Source organism: Rhipicephalus microplus, chromosome 1 (assembly GCF_043290135.1).
Source record: "Rhipicephalus microplus isolate Deutch F79 chromosome 1, USDA_Rmic, whole genome shotgun sequence".
Lineage (NCBI taxonomy): Eukaryota > Metazoa > Arthropoda > Arachnida > Ixodida > Ixodidae > Rhipicephalus > Rhipicephalus microplus.
In genome coordinates this window covers 205,831,722-205,850,679 of record NC_134700.1, presented here as the reverse complement: position 1 = coordinate 205,850,679, position 18,958 = coordinate 205,831,722, and the positions used below count along the sequence as shown (strand labels likewise).

At 44.5% G+C, this 18,958-nt stretch overlaps 1 protein-coding gene across 1 annotated transcript in view; it reads left to right on the top strand.

Annotated features, from left to right (window-relative positions):
• Positions 1-15,589, top strand: part of LOC119167464 (oxysterol-binding protein-related protein 9) — a 39,906-nt gene extending 24,317 nt beyond the window's left edge. Inside the window, exons 6-11 of the mRNA XM_075872214.1 lie at positions 1,400-1,484; positions 2,774-3,045; positions 8,061-8,183; positions 10,494-10,585; positions 12,511-12,646; positions 15,426-15,589. Of these exons, the coding sequence (XP_075728329.1) occupies positions 1,400-1,484; positions 2,774-3,045; positions 8,061-8,183; positions 10,494-10,585; positions 12,511-12,646; positions 15,426-15,545 (828 nt within the window). The 3' untranslated portion in view covers positions 15,546-15,589. The remainder of the gene's footprint in view (positions 1-1,399; positions 1,485-2,773; positions 3,046-8,060; positions 8,184-10,493; positions 10,586-12,510; positions 12,647-15,425) is intronic.
• The last annotated feature ends 3,369 nt before the right edge of the window (positions 15,590-18,958 follow it).

The following is an 18,958-nucleotide window of genomic DNA, read 5'->3' as shown; positions in this document are numbered from 1 at the left end:
ACTTACAACATTTTTCATCTAAAATGTAGCCGCTGCAGCCGGGATTCGATCCCGCCACCTGCGGATCAGCAGCCGAGTACCTTAGCCACTAGACCACCGCGGCGGGGCTACGTGATTATTAGCGTGCACTGTCATGTAGTAGTAGACATAAATACACGTATGTTTTTCATTAATCCTTAGTCGGATGAATCCTTAGTGCACGTTTAAAAAACCCCACGTGGTCAAAATTTCCGGAGCCCTTCACTACGGCGTCTTTTACATGGTAGTTTTGATCATCTTAGTCGGAATTCGGCGCTTGTCTTCGTTCTATTTCTTGTCCGCTATCCACTTTGCAAAGCTTGTTGAAGATCAATACGGAAGCTGAGGTCGTCGTCTAAAGTGCTCAGTCGATCATGTGGATGCATCCGGTTTTCAGTGTAGTACTGCAATATAGAAAGGAGCCGGCAAATGATATCAACTAATAATAAATCGTTGTTTTGAAAAGACACAGCTAATTGTAAGGTTCTCCCGAAGAAAAGTCGGTTGCAAGGGTACCGTCAGAGTAGTTCCAGAATCACGGCAAAGCGTGGTGGTCGTAGTAAAGGATTAATAATTATTGTTTAAAAGATTAATAGATAGTAAAAAATAGTAATATGAAGAATAATAACAGTAAATGATTAATAATTGATATGTAGTAGTAGTAGTAGTAGTAGTAGTAGTAGTAGTAGTAGTAGTAGTAGTAGTAGTAGTAGTATTTTTATTTACAGTAAGCCGGATACAGAGCTCACTGCAGGGGCAAAGGGCTAAAGGCGGGGTGTAACGTCCCCAAACCACCATATGATTATGAGAGACGCCGTATTGGATGGCCCTAGAAGTTTCGACCACCCCCATGGTGTTCGTTAAGTGAGCGCACTTGCCTACACTATTTTCGCCTCCATAGAAAATTCAGCCGCCAATGCCGGGATTCAATCCCGTGACCTGCGGGTCAGCAGCCGAGTACCTTAGCCACTAGACTACCGTGGCGGGGCAGCACGCAATAAAGGAAGTGTACGAATAACGTTTCGGGCTAAACACGGGAGTCTGACGTCGTGGGTTCACTGAGAACGAGGTGGTAGGTTGACAGCTTAAGGCTGTTTCAAGTACACAATTTACGTCTTAAACAAAAAAAAAATGAGAGTGTATTGAACTAACAGGCATTTATTATTTTCTTGATACTTCCGATAATCCGACTTTCTGTTTATTTGTACCTTTTTTCCAGTTCCATGAAATCTGAATGAACGAGCTTTTACTCTTTTGACTTTATAGGTTATACAGTGGACCATATCTGAGGGCGAGGCAGGCAAACAGTGATGCGATGTCTTGTCAATATCACAAAAGTGCTCGGTGAGATCTTGATCAGTGGTCGTCCTGGTAAATGCAGGATCCCGTGCCCGACGGACCTGTGCCCTGGGCTACCACGAACGACTTGTGCTTCATCGCCGAGCAAGTGTCCCACCACCCGCCTGGTAGGGTGACAAAGTGTTCTTTCTTGTGTGTTTTTGTTAGCTCATTGCTCCTATACAACGATATAAACATTCATCGCTACGCGAATCGATGCAGCTGAACAAGTACGACGCAGCGTGCCTCGAGTCACCAGTTACCCAATACTTGCATACATTGCTACAGACAAATGGCCGCCACAGTGGTGAAGTACTTAGACGTGAGACCTGATGAAAACCACTCTGAAGAAACGTCCGCACTAGCTGAATACCGGTTGCATACAGTCATCAACAATCATAACATGAGAACGCTCCGACGCGACACCTTTACATTGACAGATGCCAACCGCGAAGCGCTTGGTGCTGTTGTCGACATAATGCCTCGGTATGCTTGGATTGTGTATCGAAGTGCCTGGCTATAGCATCTCGGGAACAGAACCTGAAGCTACACGGGGCTAGCGTTTGTCAAACTGTTCCAGGACACACTGAGGAGCACCCGGGTTAAGCATGCTGATGACAGCGCGTGAGAAACCTAACACAGCAAACGGAAGCACACTTAAGGCGGAAGCCACTTACCGGATGCATGCTGCATACGCCCGAGGGCAGTCAGTCTTACCGACGGAAATGATTTTGGACGTTCAGGATACAGAGAGTTCTGGCAGATATGCACATGGCGTGTATCTTGATAAGTGGGTATGATCAACGAGGAACGCTGATTGGAGGCCGGTCATTGTGATATGACACACTGTAACCCTGAGCGCGTAAGCTGGGCGCCAGTCCACGCACCGTACTCAACTTTGTGAGCGCATTTTTGGTCACACGTAATGTTGCTGCTGCAACTGGCCAAGTGAATCATGCAGCGTCAAAACAAGTACTGTCGACAGTGACAGCGGCAGCTGTGTCTCAGTTTGGCCTTGGCGTGCTGGGACACAGCACGCCAAGGCGAAACTGGGATGAAATCGTTTTAAACGTCCAGCACATGGCACATAGAGAGGTCGTTTAATGAATTGTCCCGAAAGCCTCTAAGGTAACAAACGGGGAATACTTGCTTGCTGACTTGTTGATTACTTCTTTCTCGCTGCCGACAATTTTAGATGGCTGGGGACACCAATCAGGCAGTAATTAGGTAAACCAAATTAACTGTCTTATTAGTGGAGAAAGTGGTGGGCTTGAGAATATGAAAAAAGACTAGTTATTACAGAGTAATTAAATTCAACCAATTAATTCGAGGAGCATATGAGGACTCGTCCCCTCACCGTGAACTCACAGTTTCCAACGACGAATCTCTAAAAACCACCTGGCGTTTGCTTTTAAAGTGTCGGCCTTCTACGCGGAGCATGCCGGCAAAGGCATCTGCTGCTGCGCGCACATTTGGACCAAATCCAAGTTCCTGGGCATGTCCATCGGGGTGCACAACGTCGGCCTGGGCACCATCTGGTTCTTGCGTCACGATGAGGAGTACACGGTGAACTTCCCCAGCGGCTACGGACGCTCCATTTTCACCGTGCCTTGGATCGAGCTGGGAGGCACCGTCAACATCAATTGCGAGAAGACTGGCTACAGCTGCACCATTGAATTCCTCACCAAGGTATATATACCCGCTCTCTGTACGCTGTGTCTAACCGACGAGACGCTAATGTGGGGTGCCTCCCTACGTCTTGAGGGAGCGCAAATAGGTTAATTGCATCGGTTGCTGTGAAAGCGGGATCACAAGTAAATCGTAAGCTCATATGCCACGCTGGTTAGGAGGTGCCAATGCACTTACGCATGCACAGACGCTAGATGCGTGAGGTGCCATAGCTGTCACCACCTCTTTCTTATAGTGGGTCTCTTTAAGGTTTCTCGAAGGTATACGCACTTATCATTTAAAATATAAGTGAAATTTCATTAAATTAAGATGACCTGACAAGACGTAAGTGGTACACTACAGACAATCGCTAACACATTCACAGATTCATACTGAAACCCTCGCCACACAGATCATGTGGTGAGGTTACGGGAGTGTCGGGACTTGATATGTGATAACGAAAGTACCAATCCCTCTGTCTCTTCCACCATCAATACCCCTTCGCGCTAAATGACTGCTCTGCTCGGCTAGAACCTGACAGCCCAACGAGGTCGAAACAGTGAGCCGACGAATACGCTTAGACAACGTCCGTGGCGTGTGCTTGGACTGACTAGAAAGACGCCAGAGTTTATTCTCTTTGATTGGACAATTGAGGATTAAGATTTTCTCAGTTGGTGAGATCAACTTAAGCGCCGCCACTGGGTTCAAACTGAGTCATTCAGACTGCCCAGTAACCTGGTACTTTACCGCAGACCTGAAATTCTACAAAGATGCTCGTTGAGGTGTAGACAAAACCACAATATATGGCTACGTTTGTTCGCAAAAGATTTGGAGTTTTAAAAGCGATGCCCGATAATTCGAAATACGCCGGGTGAACACCCACTCATAGCGGGCGATCTTGCCAGACCAACAGACCTCATGCGAAACTGCTCGGACGTCTGTCGACAGTGAGCTGGGTGTCTTGACTCATCATCTTGGTTAGGTCAAGAAATTTCGGTGTCGTCATGGGATTTAATTTGTTGTTGCTGTGTGGTCACGTCGAATTTAAAGTTTTCGATGCTCTAATTTAACCACTTGTAATCATCGTGCTCCAAAAAATAGCGCGAAGGCAACGCTTTCCAACCGCCTGCCATGCAAGCAATATAAGAAAACGATTTGAAAGTTCTGCCACCTGTCAGCAAAGATGCTTCAGCCAGCCTCTCTATATCAGTGTCGTCTCGCCAACTGATGGAGTCGTACAACTTTTCTGCCATCGCTAGCTACGAACTCCTGATATTTGATACACTATAGGCATCGAATGAAACGCGAACATCAGCAAGCCTTAGCCGTCATTACCACTGGCGCGTGCGCATATCCAGTTTAACAGCTCTGTGCATAGCACGCCTGTCTATCCATGGAGATGACAGGACGACCTGCGCTATGCCCTTGCAAATGCTTGCCGCTGTGCGCGTTTCATTTGATGCTGATAGTACGTGAGCTTTATAGCGCTTCTACGCTGCGCGACAACAACATTGACAGCCACACACTGTATTGTCTATTCAGCGAGGTGTCCCGTCGCAGTTTGTTCTGTCTAAACACGTTAAAACCGCGAGAAAAAAAGCAAGCGTATATATATATATATATATATATATATATATATATATATATATATATATATAGTCAATGAAGTGGACTGCGCAGTAACACACAATACTTTCACTCAACGAGTGAGAACGTAATTTTATTAACGTGTTGCGAGTTATTGTTCCGTAATGCATGAACGACAATGCAACATCGAGTGATATGTGTGGTTCAACATCTTAACACCACCATATGATTATGAGAGACGGCGTAGTAGAGGCCTCCGGAAATTTCGACCACCTGGGGTTCTCTAACGTGCACTAAAATCTGAGTACACGGGCCTACAGCATTTTCGTCTCCACTGAAAATGCAGCCCCCGCAGCCGGGATTTGAACCCGCGACCTGCGGGTGACAACGCAAGATCATAAATGGCATAGGCAGCACTGATAAGTTCACAGCGACGGTGACGAAACCTCTGCACAAGCTCTTCTAAAGTAACGTCGTTGTGCGAATAATTTTGCCCACTTCATCCGAGCAGGAATGTAATCAGTAGGCGTGACATCGTACACACTATAGCATTTTGCCGGTTTTATTTCCTCTTCCCCTTGAAAAGCATCAAACGCAATCAGATTTATTCATGAAAAAACTTCAAGAGGAAACGCCGAGTATCACACTAAGAGGCACTCAAATAGAGCTTACCTGGGGTTACAAGTTCTGGAAACAAATTGTACTGCAAGGGATTAAAGTTACAAAAAAAGCGACCCTGTCGTACCAATCACACTTGCTGAGTGTCAAAGCGCAAAATTAAAAAAAATGTGCACAAACGCGTTGTCCATGGAAGCTGCACATGCTACAGTCTGTATTTATTATATGTAAAAAAGAAACATTGTTTATGCGCTAATATGCGCTAGGTAATTGATCTCGATAGACAGCTCATGCATAAGCCAAATGATTCTCCGATTCAATCCAAACGCCAACGAAATATATTACATATATAACAAACCGAAGTACCTCTTTCCTTCAGTACCGGTCACATCGCGTTGATTGCAAAAAGGAACAATGCAGCGACACCTTGATTAGAGCAAATAAAAAAATGACGTATTTTCCACTGAGACATTCACGACCGAGTACGCAGAAACATGTGCTCTGCAGTCCGCGCAGATGTCGTCTGCTCCGCCTGACAACCAAGAGGGCGCCGGTGATTGCGACGGTTCCTGTTAGGTGGCACTGGTAATTTCGCATAAGGTCCGTTTTCATTCGGAAAATATGATGACACTGACCGTTGCAAAACGTCAAGAAAACGGCACGACACTCTGAGCGACGACGGATGAAAACACCTTTGACTGACGCGTCTTTGGGCAACACGTTGTTGCCCAATGTGACAGAGTGATGCGAGTGCCTCCGAAAGGCGGACACGTGAGGGCCTCGAGATTCAAATCTTGGGGACGACTTTTAAGGAATCCTTTATCTGCACACCGATGTACAACGTACGCTGCCAATATCGACACCTGTGGGGTCTACAGTAAAAGTTGGTCGGGCTTGTTATGGTATGCATAGTTCAATTGCAGTCTATATACGGGGTGTCCCACATAACTTGAGCCAAGAATTTGAAAGTGAAAGGAACTTAGGAGGCGAATTGAACCAAACGTATACTACTAGCACTAGCCCATAGGTACTCAGGCTATTTTCTTATTTCTCCCCATACTAATTAAACAATAATTCCTAGTTACCTAATTTTTTTAAATTATGGGCTGGAAACCCAAAATATGAACACTAAGATGTAGCGAACAACCGACTAAATTGTTTCCTGTACGACACGTCTCGCGCTGTTATTTTTTCCACGTTGTAAAAAAGCCCGCTGTTTTTTTTTTTCGTTGTAAAAAAAGTACACGTGAAAAGAAGCCGTGTGACAGACCGCGAGCGCACTGCTATAGTGCTGCTATAGGCTTTTTTTTTACAACGCGGAAAAAATAACTGCGCTTGACGTGTCGTACAGAAAACAATTTTGTCGGTGGTTTCTGAAAGTGCCCTACACCTCAGTGTTCATATTTTGGGTTCCAGTGCATAATTAAGAATATGTAATTAAAGATTAATAATTCTTAGTATGGGGAGGAATAAAAAATAGCCTGAGTACCTACAGGCTAGAGCAATTTGTACGCAATTGGTTCAATTCGCCACTGAAGTGTCTCATTTTCAAATTCTTGGCTCAAGTAATGTTGGACACCCTGTGTATACATTTGACAAGCACAGAGTGAAGTGGACAAACGAGTTCTTGTTTTCCCACTTCACTATGTCTGTGGCTATTGTGCGTAATAATAAGAAAAAGTTAGGAAACATTTCGGATGAATTTGTGGTAATTAGCATATTTTTTTAGGAGAAAGAGCGGGACGTCAAGGTCAACTATTTTTGTGAGCATTTGCCTCCGGTTTGTTAAAAAAATGAAAATATTGGTAAAAATGTATCCACTGTGTTGCCTCTATAAAAAGAATACAGTGCCGCAAGTCCCGTGTAAATCTCACAAAACTCGGGTGTGTTAATGTGTCCGAAAGTGCTCACCTAATGCCGCTTGTTTCAAATACCTAGGAGTTAGTATTATGCACACATTGAAATTGCACTCGCATATCGATAAAATCTGTTCTAAGGCAAACAAATAACTGTATTTTCTAAAGAAAAAAAAACGGGAACATGCCACACCGGATGTAAAACTGACTGCTTACAAAACAGTCATACTTCCCGTCATAGAGTACGCTAGTATTGTGTGGTCGCCTCACCAGAAGGTGTTGTGGACAAAAATTGAAAGATACAAAAATTAGCAATCCGTTCCATATGCGGTAGATACCGACACATACACACACTCAGTCACAGCTTTGCTGAAGTCCTGTGTGCTTGAATGTTTGGAATATCGCAGGTGCAAACATCGCCTCAAATTTCTTTTTAGGATTATAAGCGGACAAACATAAATAAATAAGAATTTATATCTTCAGCCCCCTGGACAGCGATGTGATCGTCTTAATAATAGTAAAGCAATTCAACATTATTTCACACGCACGAATGCTTTCCGGCACTCCTTTTTTTTCAGACACTATAGATATGTGTTTACCCAGCGCGGTTTTGCAACAAACAACATCAGTGAATTCCGAAAATGCATTAGACAGTTTCCTTCGTAGTGATGTGTGCTAAATTCTGTTGTGAGCATTTATTCGTTGATTTTTTTATGTGTCACGATAGTCACTGTTGTCTGTTTCTTATTTTTTGTTGTTTTTTATTCATCTCGTATATATATGTGCTTTTGAATTTTTCTTTTTTGTGCGAACATTATGTACCTTGTGACACCCTCCTTGTAATGACCCCAAGCACGAGGTTGACAGTATCAAATAAATGAATAAAAAACAAAATACACAGGCACTCGCACACATAAACCCTCTGAACAGGCGTATGTACGGTTTTACGAAGCGTTTTGCTCCCCCTATGTGCAGCCGTTGATCGGAGGCAAGAAGCACCAGCTGACGGCAGAGATCTACCCTCCCAACGACAAGCGACCTTTCCTCACGGTCTCTGGCGAGTGGAACGGCGTCATGACGGCAAAGAACATTCACGGGGTAAGAACACTCGCTGCGTCTCGATCGCTGCTCTCAAATATCCTTTATTTGAGTGCATGCGCGGTAGCACACCTGACGCGCTCTCACCTGTGCATGCGCTCTCACCTGTGCCAAGCGGTAACGCGAACTCTCTCTTTGCGGGCCCGACGCGAATGTACCGGAACCTGAATAAATAGCTAGAGTACATCCGTTATGAACGACACGACCTCGTGCAGTGTGACATCGCGAATGCAGTTCACACACCTACACACACAAAAAGCGTCAGGCTGCGAACAATGTTCCTCCTTCAATATGTCCTGGCTATAGACTACACCAAGCGAAAGCTACCAACCTGGCTTTGGTACCGGTGATAGATATTCTTTTCCCATAGTATACCATATAGTCTTCGAAGGGCCAGTTAAAGGGGACGTGACATGACCATTCAGTAAACTGTGGCCTTGAGCAATAAGTAGAAGTAGATGGTCGATTCTGTCTGTACATATATGAAAAAGAAGAGCCCTAGAAGTCGACGGCTATGGTTCCTGCCCATCGATGGTGACCGCCATTTTGCAACGGCATGTGTGACGTCATGTGCTTCATGGAGTGGAGACGTCTTCTCCTACCTAAATTTCAGCTGCTACAAAACATCGTTTTTGTTGTCGAACTGAGGGCACCTCTTTTAGCACCATTGCACGCGCAGCTAAGCACAAAACAATATCGTAGTCCGCAGTACACACACTCGCTAAGCGAGTGACCAATTTTTTTCACGACTCGCGAGTGCGCCACAGTCATCATTTTCTCGGACCACTCACGTGTTTATCAAACTAATCTTTATAACTAACTTCTGAACGAAATATACCGACATTTCGCGCAGCTTGCTTGACGATTGATATGTGAAGTCTAACGTCCTAAAACAACCATATTGTTCAGGGGGAGGGGGACGACAGCAAACGGGCGTATTCACAATGTTTACAGCCCACAGTAGTGCGGGCAAAAACAGCCAAGATGGTGAGAGCACGCACCACCTAGTCCTCTTTTTATTCGTCCTCTAGATGAGTGCCACATAACAATATGATTATGAGAGACGCCGTAGTGGAGGGCTCCGAAAATTTTGACCACCTGGGGTTCTTGAACGTGAACTTAAATCTGATCGTGCAGCTTGTTGGTGAACACCCAAGGATTAAGCTGCATAACACAGATGAGGAGGGAAATGGGATGCCAAGGCCCCTTATAAGAGCCAGATGTATATAAGCAGATTCAAGCAGCGCTTAGCAGGGTGCAATAAAGTTACAAGAACGTGTTTCTTTAAAGGGGGGGGGGGGTGTACAAGTTGTTGGAGGGGCATGGCAGAATTCCGAAGCGTTATTTGGGATGCTTTCTTAGCTGTACCTCTGCTACGTAGCCATTAAAAATTAACACTCTTTGCAAAGGGAGTAAATTTTACGCAATAAAACCTTAGTGTACACATCGCACATTTCCCCAGTTCATTGTTTTCATGGCACCGAAATTACGATTTGATTATCAGTAGTTCAAATTATTTGACTGCATAGGTTTCTTTGACGAATGCCTAAGTTTAAGTGCAATTGAGTTCATTCGTTTTGCCGTCCACGAAACACGGCTGCCGTGAATCGAGTCCGCATCCTCGGACTTAGCAGCGCAACACCAAAGCCACTAAACAATGGTAAGCACGTAGTCAAGTGGCAGCGTAGGCTTGAAAGTCCACCGGTAAGTCGAGCAAGGCCAGTAATGGGAAACCTAATAATACCGTCCTGAATTCTATATAATTGAGCAAAAAAAACCAATGAGATAAAGATAAAGATGTGTGACGTTAGATTAGTTCTCTTCATTTAAATAATGAAACAATATTATCTGAGCTTTTACGTCCCAAAACCACCATAAATTTTTGAGAGACGCCATAGTGGAGGGCTCCGGAAATTTCGACCATGTGATGTTTTTTTTTAACGGGAACTGACATCACACATCTCACGGGTCTCTACAATTTCGCCTCCATCGAAATTCGACCGCCACGGCTGAGATCGTACCCGCGACCTTTACATGAGCAGCCGAGCACTGTAGCCACTGTTCTATCGAGGCGGGCTTCCAATAATGAAAGTTGCTGTTGGCGAACACTTGCATGGATTCGGCTCATACCATCAGCAATATGTCTAACATACCTCAGCTATTACTTCGAAATTCTAAACCGGAGTGACAGTTCATTCCCGACACGGCTTTTCGCAAGCTTCACTGTCTTTGCTGGCCTTTGTGAGATTATAACTAATGATGTCTAAGCTGATCGTGCGAAAACTTATCACAAATGCCGCTTTTCTGCAGACCGAGGTGACCTTCGTCGACACGACAACCATGCCGATCACGAGAAAGATTGTCCAGCCGGTAAAAGATCAAATGCCGCACGAGTCTCGCAGGTGAGGTCGCAGTGAATGGGTGACAAAACTATGTGCGCAGCAATGCGAAACACACCTCACGATAATAAGTTTTTGTCACAGGATGCATGCTCCACTTAAGATAGCGTTGCAACAGATACAGTGCTAGAAGTAACTTTTATAGAAAATTTTCGGATATAACGAAACAATTTTTTGTAACGTGGAACTTTGTCATAATGAAGTTTGAGTGTAGTCCAATGTCATTTGGGCCCGGAGGCACGCCTCCCGAATGAACAAAGCGTGGGAGCCGATCGTGCAAAGAAATAGCCCCACTCGTGTACGCAACAATGTTTTCTGAAGGTGGAGCCACCAGACGTCCTGCTCGTGACGTCAGTGGAGAGTACGTGCCCATTGGTGCACGCTTGTGTGTATAATCGCCGTTGACTAGCTAACGCCGCAGGTTGTGTACGACTGCGGTGCACGCGCACAATTAACCGAAGTATCTTTCAGTCAGCGCTGGTCATATGTCCATACTTGTCCGTGCTTGCATTGCGCTGTCTTTAACGAAGAACCTTTAAAGGGTTGACAACTAGCCAGAAATGACCAAGAGTAGGGGCGGCGCCGAGGAATGGCCACGTGTTGGCTGGACGGCCGCTTTCAATCTTCCCCCGTGTTTTCCTGACCTTCATCTGCGCTACTCAAATTCAACCGCACCGTAATAGCTGCACCCTGTTCCTACCTTACGAAGCCTGTCGCATCGTGTATTGAATGCTTGCGTAGGGTGTTTTAACAGCAGGGGTTTACCATGGAGTAGGCACATTATTACCATGCCGTCATGGTCTGCACTCAGTTTCTTTTAGGCCCGTATTCATAAACCGACCTTATCTTCAAATGTTTTGCCTAAGTTTCTGTGCATACTACGGCCAATAAAAGGGCATATAAAGGTAGCAGGGCAAAACATATAGCGTGCTTTACCGGACTAACTTTTTCACACAATAAAGACACAAAGGCAATAAAGAAAACGCGAAATAGGGATGAGGTTGGTTTTGAAATACGCGCCTTACAGTGCAAACCTCTAGTAGCCCCTTTGATCACCCAGTCGCGTTACCGCACCAAATGTGCAACTCAGGTGGCTCTGAAACGTTTTTATGGGTAACCGTATCTGTACTGTATGGTTTTGGTTAAGTAACCACATACGGTTAACTGGTACCCCTAAGACATTTGCACAACGTTTCAGTCTGTCCGTTATTCCATATACGCAACGAATTTTGTGTTTAGCCGAATACTGGGTGTGAACTGCGTATGCGCGCGGCATACTGGAAACGCCCGATACGCCTAAAAACGGCAGGAAAACATGACCGCGCCATAGAAAGGAAGCCGAAAGCACTCGTGGTCCACCTCGAACACATATAGTGGCCGTCGCGAGTTCGACGACTTGACGCTTGTATTCACTTTAAATTCCTGGCCTTATGCTCCGACGGCAAAGTACTCCTGTCGATTCGGCATGGTTTCCGAGAGCTGCACAACAATCGGATGGCATAAAGTACGTGTTCGCTCATTCTTTTTTTTAATCCTCCATAGCTGGGGCCACTCGACGTCAGTGTTTTGCAGGTCAATTACTTCCAAAGATAACCGATGTCGAATAAGCCAAGCTAGTTAACGAAGTTAACCAAACAAGCATGCCCTTGCACTATCTGCAATGTACCACTTTTTGTCATGGATGGAGAGCTCATTATTTGGTATACGTTGAGAATACGCGGATGCAGTGACTAACTGCTACGCGGGATTGCTTGCGTATTTGTGGCGTCCACATGCTAAATCTTGTTAGCGAGTGGCGCTAAGCTATCCGGTGTGCTGCTACACGCCCTTGCGAATAGCGGCATATCAGACTAAAACGTTGTAATATGACAGCAAGCACGCGACACTGTCATATGCAAAGGCTCATTGCGTGTTCTTCGTTCGAGCAGGATGTGGAAGGACGTGACGCTTAACTTGAAGCGTAAGGACGTGGACAAAGCCACGGAGTTCAAGTCGCAGATAGAAGACCGGCAGCGTAAAGAAGCGGCCGCGCGGAAGGAGGCCAACGGCAAGTGGGAGACCAGGGTATGTTACCGAAGGACAGCGATGAGTTTGTGACAGTGATATTATGTGCCTTCGGTATCGGCCAATGAACGTTCATGGTATGTGACACGTCGATCAGACGAATTGAACATTTGTCCAATGCCCTTTTAGCTAAACTTTGTCACTCGTTATCTGTAAAGTGGTTCGCAAGAGTTCTGGAAGGCTATAATCTACATACAAAATGACGATTTTAAGTATTAGTCTCAAAATAGATGTTGTAACGTTGCTCAATGCCAACTGAAATATTTTGCCGCCCGAGATGTAGCAGTCTGCTATCCAAAGAAGTCTTTGTCAATATTCCAGAACACCTGTAAGAGAGAGGGTGGTGGTCGAAAATTTTGCGCCTTTCTCGCCACATTTGTGCCACGAGATATAAGCGAATAGACGCACCCACTGATGTTCTTCGGCGCGAAAGTAAAGTTTCGAGACTTTTTTGAATTTACAAAAAAACATCTGTTCGCTGTCGTATCGAGTAACTTAGGCTTTTTTCCAAGAGAGCACTGCGCAGCAAAATGCATAGTAGATCAGAATCCAATGCAAATACGGGAGCCGACAAGTGGAAACACAATGTGCAATCAATGTTTTTTTTAACAAAGGTTAAGAGCCTCAGAATGACTTTACCGGCTTGTTCATATAGGTGGCCATGTCTTTGTTGAAGGGTGCCTCGTCAACCTTGGCGGTTTAGTCTTAATAAGTTAGTGATTTGGGTGACTTGGTGTCGATGCCTGTACCAGTCATGTTAGAGTTTGAGTTTGGTTTATTTACCACGTACAGTTGTACAGTAAGTGGCTGGGACAGATGGAAAAAGCTGTACAAAACAGCTTGACAAAGCGCCATATCCCCATGGAAACTGTGGCAACAAAAACGGCAAAATCAAATTAAATACAGGACTGTTTAAACCAGCAATGCATTTGCTTTGCATCAGAACAAAAAATTTAAACAAACTATACCAACCAAAAACGCACATGCTATACATCGAAAGAAAGAAGTAATCAAACAGAAAATAATACTACACACAAATTAGTAAAGCATATTTAATATAAAAATAATAGAGAGCATACGAACATTTTCATATTTAATTGCTAATTTATTTAGTATATTTGGCAAGCAATAACTCAATGTCTGAAAGCCATAGTTTGTGCGCGGTCTCGGCACATGCCAATATTCAGAGTGTCGGTTTAGGCGCGTTGAAGGATCTAATTGCAAATTAGCTAAAGTACGTATATAGCCACGACCGTTTATGGTATCAGATCCAAAAGAGACTGCTAAAGAATATTCGTATAGCAGGTTTAATTTGAATATTTTGTATTTAGCAAATAATTGTGAAGTATGGGCATTAAAAGGGAGGTTAACAACAGATTGTAGCGCCTTTTTGTAAAATAATAAGATTACTAATAGATCGCTTTGATCTATTACCCCAAATTAGGTTGCAGTAACTTAGATGGGATGTAAAGAGCGCATTAGATATCAGAAGTTTTTGAGAAACTGGCAATAAACCCTGACATTTTCTCAAGACACCCAAGACTTTGCAAAGCTTGTTGTATAAAAATTCCGTGTGATAACCCCATTTCATGTGTTCATGAAAAACAACGCCCAAAGACTTCGCGGTGGAAGAAAATTCGATTATGCTGCTATTTAACATGAGATTGTAGGGTTCAGTGGTTTCATTTAGGGGAGATTTCTTTTGAAACAATAGGGTTCTTTCAATTGAGTAGCCTGATCTAAAACCTAAATGTGATTGAGTTATAACGGAATGTTTATCGAAAAAATTCAACAGTCTAGTGTGAATAATTTTTTCAAGTCTTTTGGAAAAAAGCGGGAGAATTGAAATCGGCCTGTAATTTGTTAAAGTGTTTTTGTCTCCACCTTTGTGGATCACCGTCACCTTATCATCCTTCATATTCTGTGGGAAAATGCCGCTTTTTGAGGAAACGTTGTAAGTGTGTGTCAGACATGGACTAAGTAAGTCAATAACATGTTTTATCGCTTCCATTTTTAGGCCATTTTAGAAATCCTAAAACTTTTAAACACTCGTATTACCTCATTTTCATCTGTCGGACAAAAAAATATTGATTCCTTGAGTGGTGCTGGTAAGTACTCAAAAGCACTTGTTTGGTGCGAGCTTTTAGTTATAGGTGTGAAGTATTCATTAAATTTATCCGCTAACTCTTTGCCTTTAATAACCTCATTGTCAATTACAAGTTCTAAACAATTTGTAGCTCTACCTCGAGATATGATGGAGTTTAACTTATTCCAGATTTCTTTGCTGTCAGAGACGCCTTCAAACATATAATGATAATTTCGTTTTGCTTGCCGTTGGACTTTAGTAACTGAATTTCTGTATTTTTGTATTTTTATGTGTAGAAGAATACTCTGGCAAGGGGTTGAGCAAAGCCATTTCCCGCGTGTTTGCATAATGATAGGCAACACCATGTGAAAGCATAAGTGACACCATGTGACATTAACCACTGGCTCTGATGTAAGGTCATGGGCGACACTGTGACTTCAACCATTACCGCATTTAGGACCAGTGGTTGCCCCTATTAGGGCTTGTGGTTGAATAGCTGATTACGCAGTCTGAGGCACTTTATTCCTGAAGACGAAAATTCTGTGCATGTAGTATACGATAGCGCGCAACGCACACTATACAGGCGTCAACTCATATTTTGGGTCGAGCGGTATTGTTTCACTATACTGAACACCGTAAAATGCACTTGAGCGATGTCAAACGTTTCATTTTTGTTTGCTTATCTGGACGCAGGTATTCGAGCCAGAAGGGGAAGGCTGGACGTACAAGTACCCTCTGCAGAAGCGCTTAGGGTTAAAGAGGAGGGGCCCTAGAGAAACGACTTCCTCTACACCATCGTCGTCGACAAAATGAGCTTAGTAATCGCACCGAGATGCACTGAAAGGCTTCTCCATGAACTCCCAAATTGTCCTGCGGACTCTGGTGTGTGCGCAGGAAAACTCCCCGCCGTTTTCTTGTGGTCACTCGATACATCATGCAGTGCGACTTGCTCCAACCGTGCTTCTAGGGGCATACACGATTGGTGGTGGTGTGACATCTTGTTGAGAAGGAAAGGCTTAAAGGACCTGGTTAATCAGCGGCGGGACTAACAGCCTTCACGTCGAAATATGCGTCAACGGCTCAAGGACTGTGATAATAAATTAGGCTCCTCGGCAGCTTTATTGGTTGCTTTTAGAACAAAGGTTCCTGAAAGATAGGCTCTATACAATAGTCGACGCCATCGATTATTGCGAGCTTCTCGAGTGACAGTATACGTAAGTAATCGTAGGAATTGATTGCTTTGAAATCGCAATTCGGTCCCAGGAAACTTCCGCTGACGTTCCTTGCCCGTTTGTTGCGCCGGGCCCGGGCGAGAAGCCCATCTCTGGGTTGTTGCAGGGATACATGGATATCTGAAAACTCAGTATTTATTTTATCGCGTAAAGATTACCTCAGCATTTGCGTGCAAAATTGGGTTAGTAAAAGCGTTAAAAACGGTTTAGAATTCTCAAATTTATCGAAAGTTCAGTATCTGCGACTTCTCACAACATGCCTGTAAAGATTTTTTTCGTGGTGTTTGATTAAACAACGGCGCTGTAAGCGAGCAAACTTTGGCCGAGGAAACGCCCCCTGGTGCACGTGAAGCACAGGGGAAGAGGACGAAAGAGAGATCAAACTCTTTCTGAAACATTTCTTGCGCACTAAGGAAGTATATTTCTTTAAAAAAGAGTGATAGAGAGACGAAGATGTGACGCCTTCGACAGGAACTAGCAAGGCCACTGCGCCTGTTTACTTCCGTTTATTCATTGATGCTGCTGTGATCTGCTGCCTTGCGAAACGCCATTGTACCAGTTTGCAAGTATCTCTTGCTTCAGAACCGTTTCCTCTCTTTAGTTTGAAACATTCGTTTCGAAACATTCACTAGTCCTGTTAGTGTTAGGTTGAAGCGGACTCACGATGCCGCAGTACTGCGCGGAACATGGCTGCTAGAGCACTTCAGGCCGCGATGAGGTCAGTTTTCATCAGTTTTCTCGAGATCAGAACATGGCTCTAAAATTGGTCACTACAGTTAAAAGAAAACGCTTTGAACCTATGAGAGCGAGTGTGCTGTGAACCAAGCACTTTCATGACAGCGGCTACGTTGGGATCCTGTCTCTGACGCAGGCACTGGGATTGATTAAGTTAGTGCGATTGAACAGTGACGTGGTTCCTCCTTTTTTCCCGAATGAAGAGGCCCTCGCCACCACACCAGCTTGCCTCCTCGAGAACAAAAATAGTTTAATAAGCAGTATGTCAAGATCTCCAAATCGAGTGCTCTACACGACAATTCAATACTTACGACGCAGCTAATAGCTACGGTATTGGGAAGACACCGATCAGCAATATTGCAGCGCAGTTCGGAGCCCGTGTCACCACTGCGGCCAGGGGCGGCCCTCGTTTTCCTTTTTCTTTTTCAAGCGATAGCACAGACTGATCACAGGCTTCTTGCCTGCAGCGAAGTGTGACACTGATTGCGTCACCATGCCAAAACGCGGCTGAAATAGAGTGTTAATGCTGCTACTCCTCGTCGAATTTCATATACACGGCTTTACATATGTTTTGCAGTTTACTACAGTGAAATGAAGCGCTAACGTGCATCTTGTACGTACCAGCACATCGTTATGGCGTGGGTCAAGGTCACCGTTTGGGACACGCTTTCTTGTCCCTCATCATCGGCGCTGGCGGCATCATCCAGCACGAACACGTACGCATGTACGGTGAACTCGTTGCGACTGCCAAACCTTGCCATAAGAGCAACTACGCGCCGATTTCAACAGACAAGAAAAAAAAAACACAGAATCGCCTGCTGCCATTAGCCATCAGCTGTCTCCACGATGCCGTCAATGACGTCACGGTGCTTCGACCAGTCACAGGTGGCTGCGAGCTCCGCACGAGGAGCCTGTTGCTCGTTCTCGGCAAAGCAGTTACCATGACAAACGTTCACGGCAAACGAAATTAACAGGACACCATCCTAGTTTCTTTGCTTCAATATCACTTCAATGCTGCACTCTCGCTGCTCGTGTCTTTTTGCCCGCTAAATTTAGCAGGCCATGTCGGTGGTCATAACCGGAGCCATTCCAAACGCATGCTTGTAATCAGTGGGGTAGTCTAATATCTACAACAAAGGGAATCTTGGTCGAAGTGGCAGCTGTTTTAAAATATCGAAATATGTCGTTGAAACACCACTTCGGTGATAGGTAGTTCCAAACGGTTTTTCTTTTCATCTCTTAGGTAAGCATTCTCTTGCAAGTAGATACCGGCTTCGGATGCTTGGTTGTTAGGCTTGCAGTTAAGAAGCAGCATGTTCTAGTGCGTGTCCATGGTCTTAAAAAACAAGAAAAAAACCTTAAGAATATTGATACATAAGAGTTACTTGTAACAATATTTAAACGATTCATTAGCTGAGGTTGATAAACGATAGAACTAAAGGCTGCCACTAAAGCGAGTTGTACTGAGCTACGAACTTCGTGAACCCTGGGCACTCTCGAGAGTTCCAAGTGACCCCATGTGAAAAAAGACGACAAACAACATGCGCAATTATGCCTGTTTTTTTATTTTTAAAGATTGACAAGACTGAAAATCAAGTTCGCCCCACCGCGGGTGGTCCAGTGGCTAAGGTGCTCGACTGCTGACCCTCAGGTCACGGTATCGAATCCCGGCTGCAGTGGCTCCATTTTCGATACAGGTGAAAATGCTGTATGCCCGTGCGCTCAGATTCGGGTGCACGTTCATGAACTACAGGTGGTCAAAATTTCCGAAATGCTCTTCCAAGGCGCCTCTCATAATCGTATGGTGATTTTGGAACGTTAAACCCCACATATCAATCCATCGAAATCAAATTTCGTGGAAACCGCCAAGGTGGAGCAAGCTCATGATATTTAAAAGCAAGTTGTTATCGCCTCGCGCGCAGCAAGTGCTCCGCGCAAATTACGAATGTTTCATGCTACCTACGCATGCATGCAGCTGCAAATTCTTTTCATTAAATGGGCCCTTTGGTAGCCTCGGATGCAACTGCAAAGCTATATAGCTAGCATATCATTCGCACTGAAGCCTATACGCAGTGGTACATTGGCGCACAAATAGAATGGTTGCCAATGTTACGTGACATATTTCAATAATATGCATCATGAAAACCACTGCTCCTTCATCCGATCAAAAGAGCTTATTGCGATTTCATAGCTTCCAGAAAAGGCGACTTCGCGACTTGGTTTAAAACCTGACGTTAATAGTCTAATACATAAGCATTC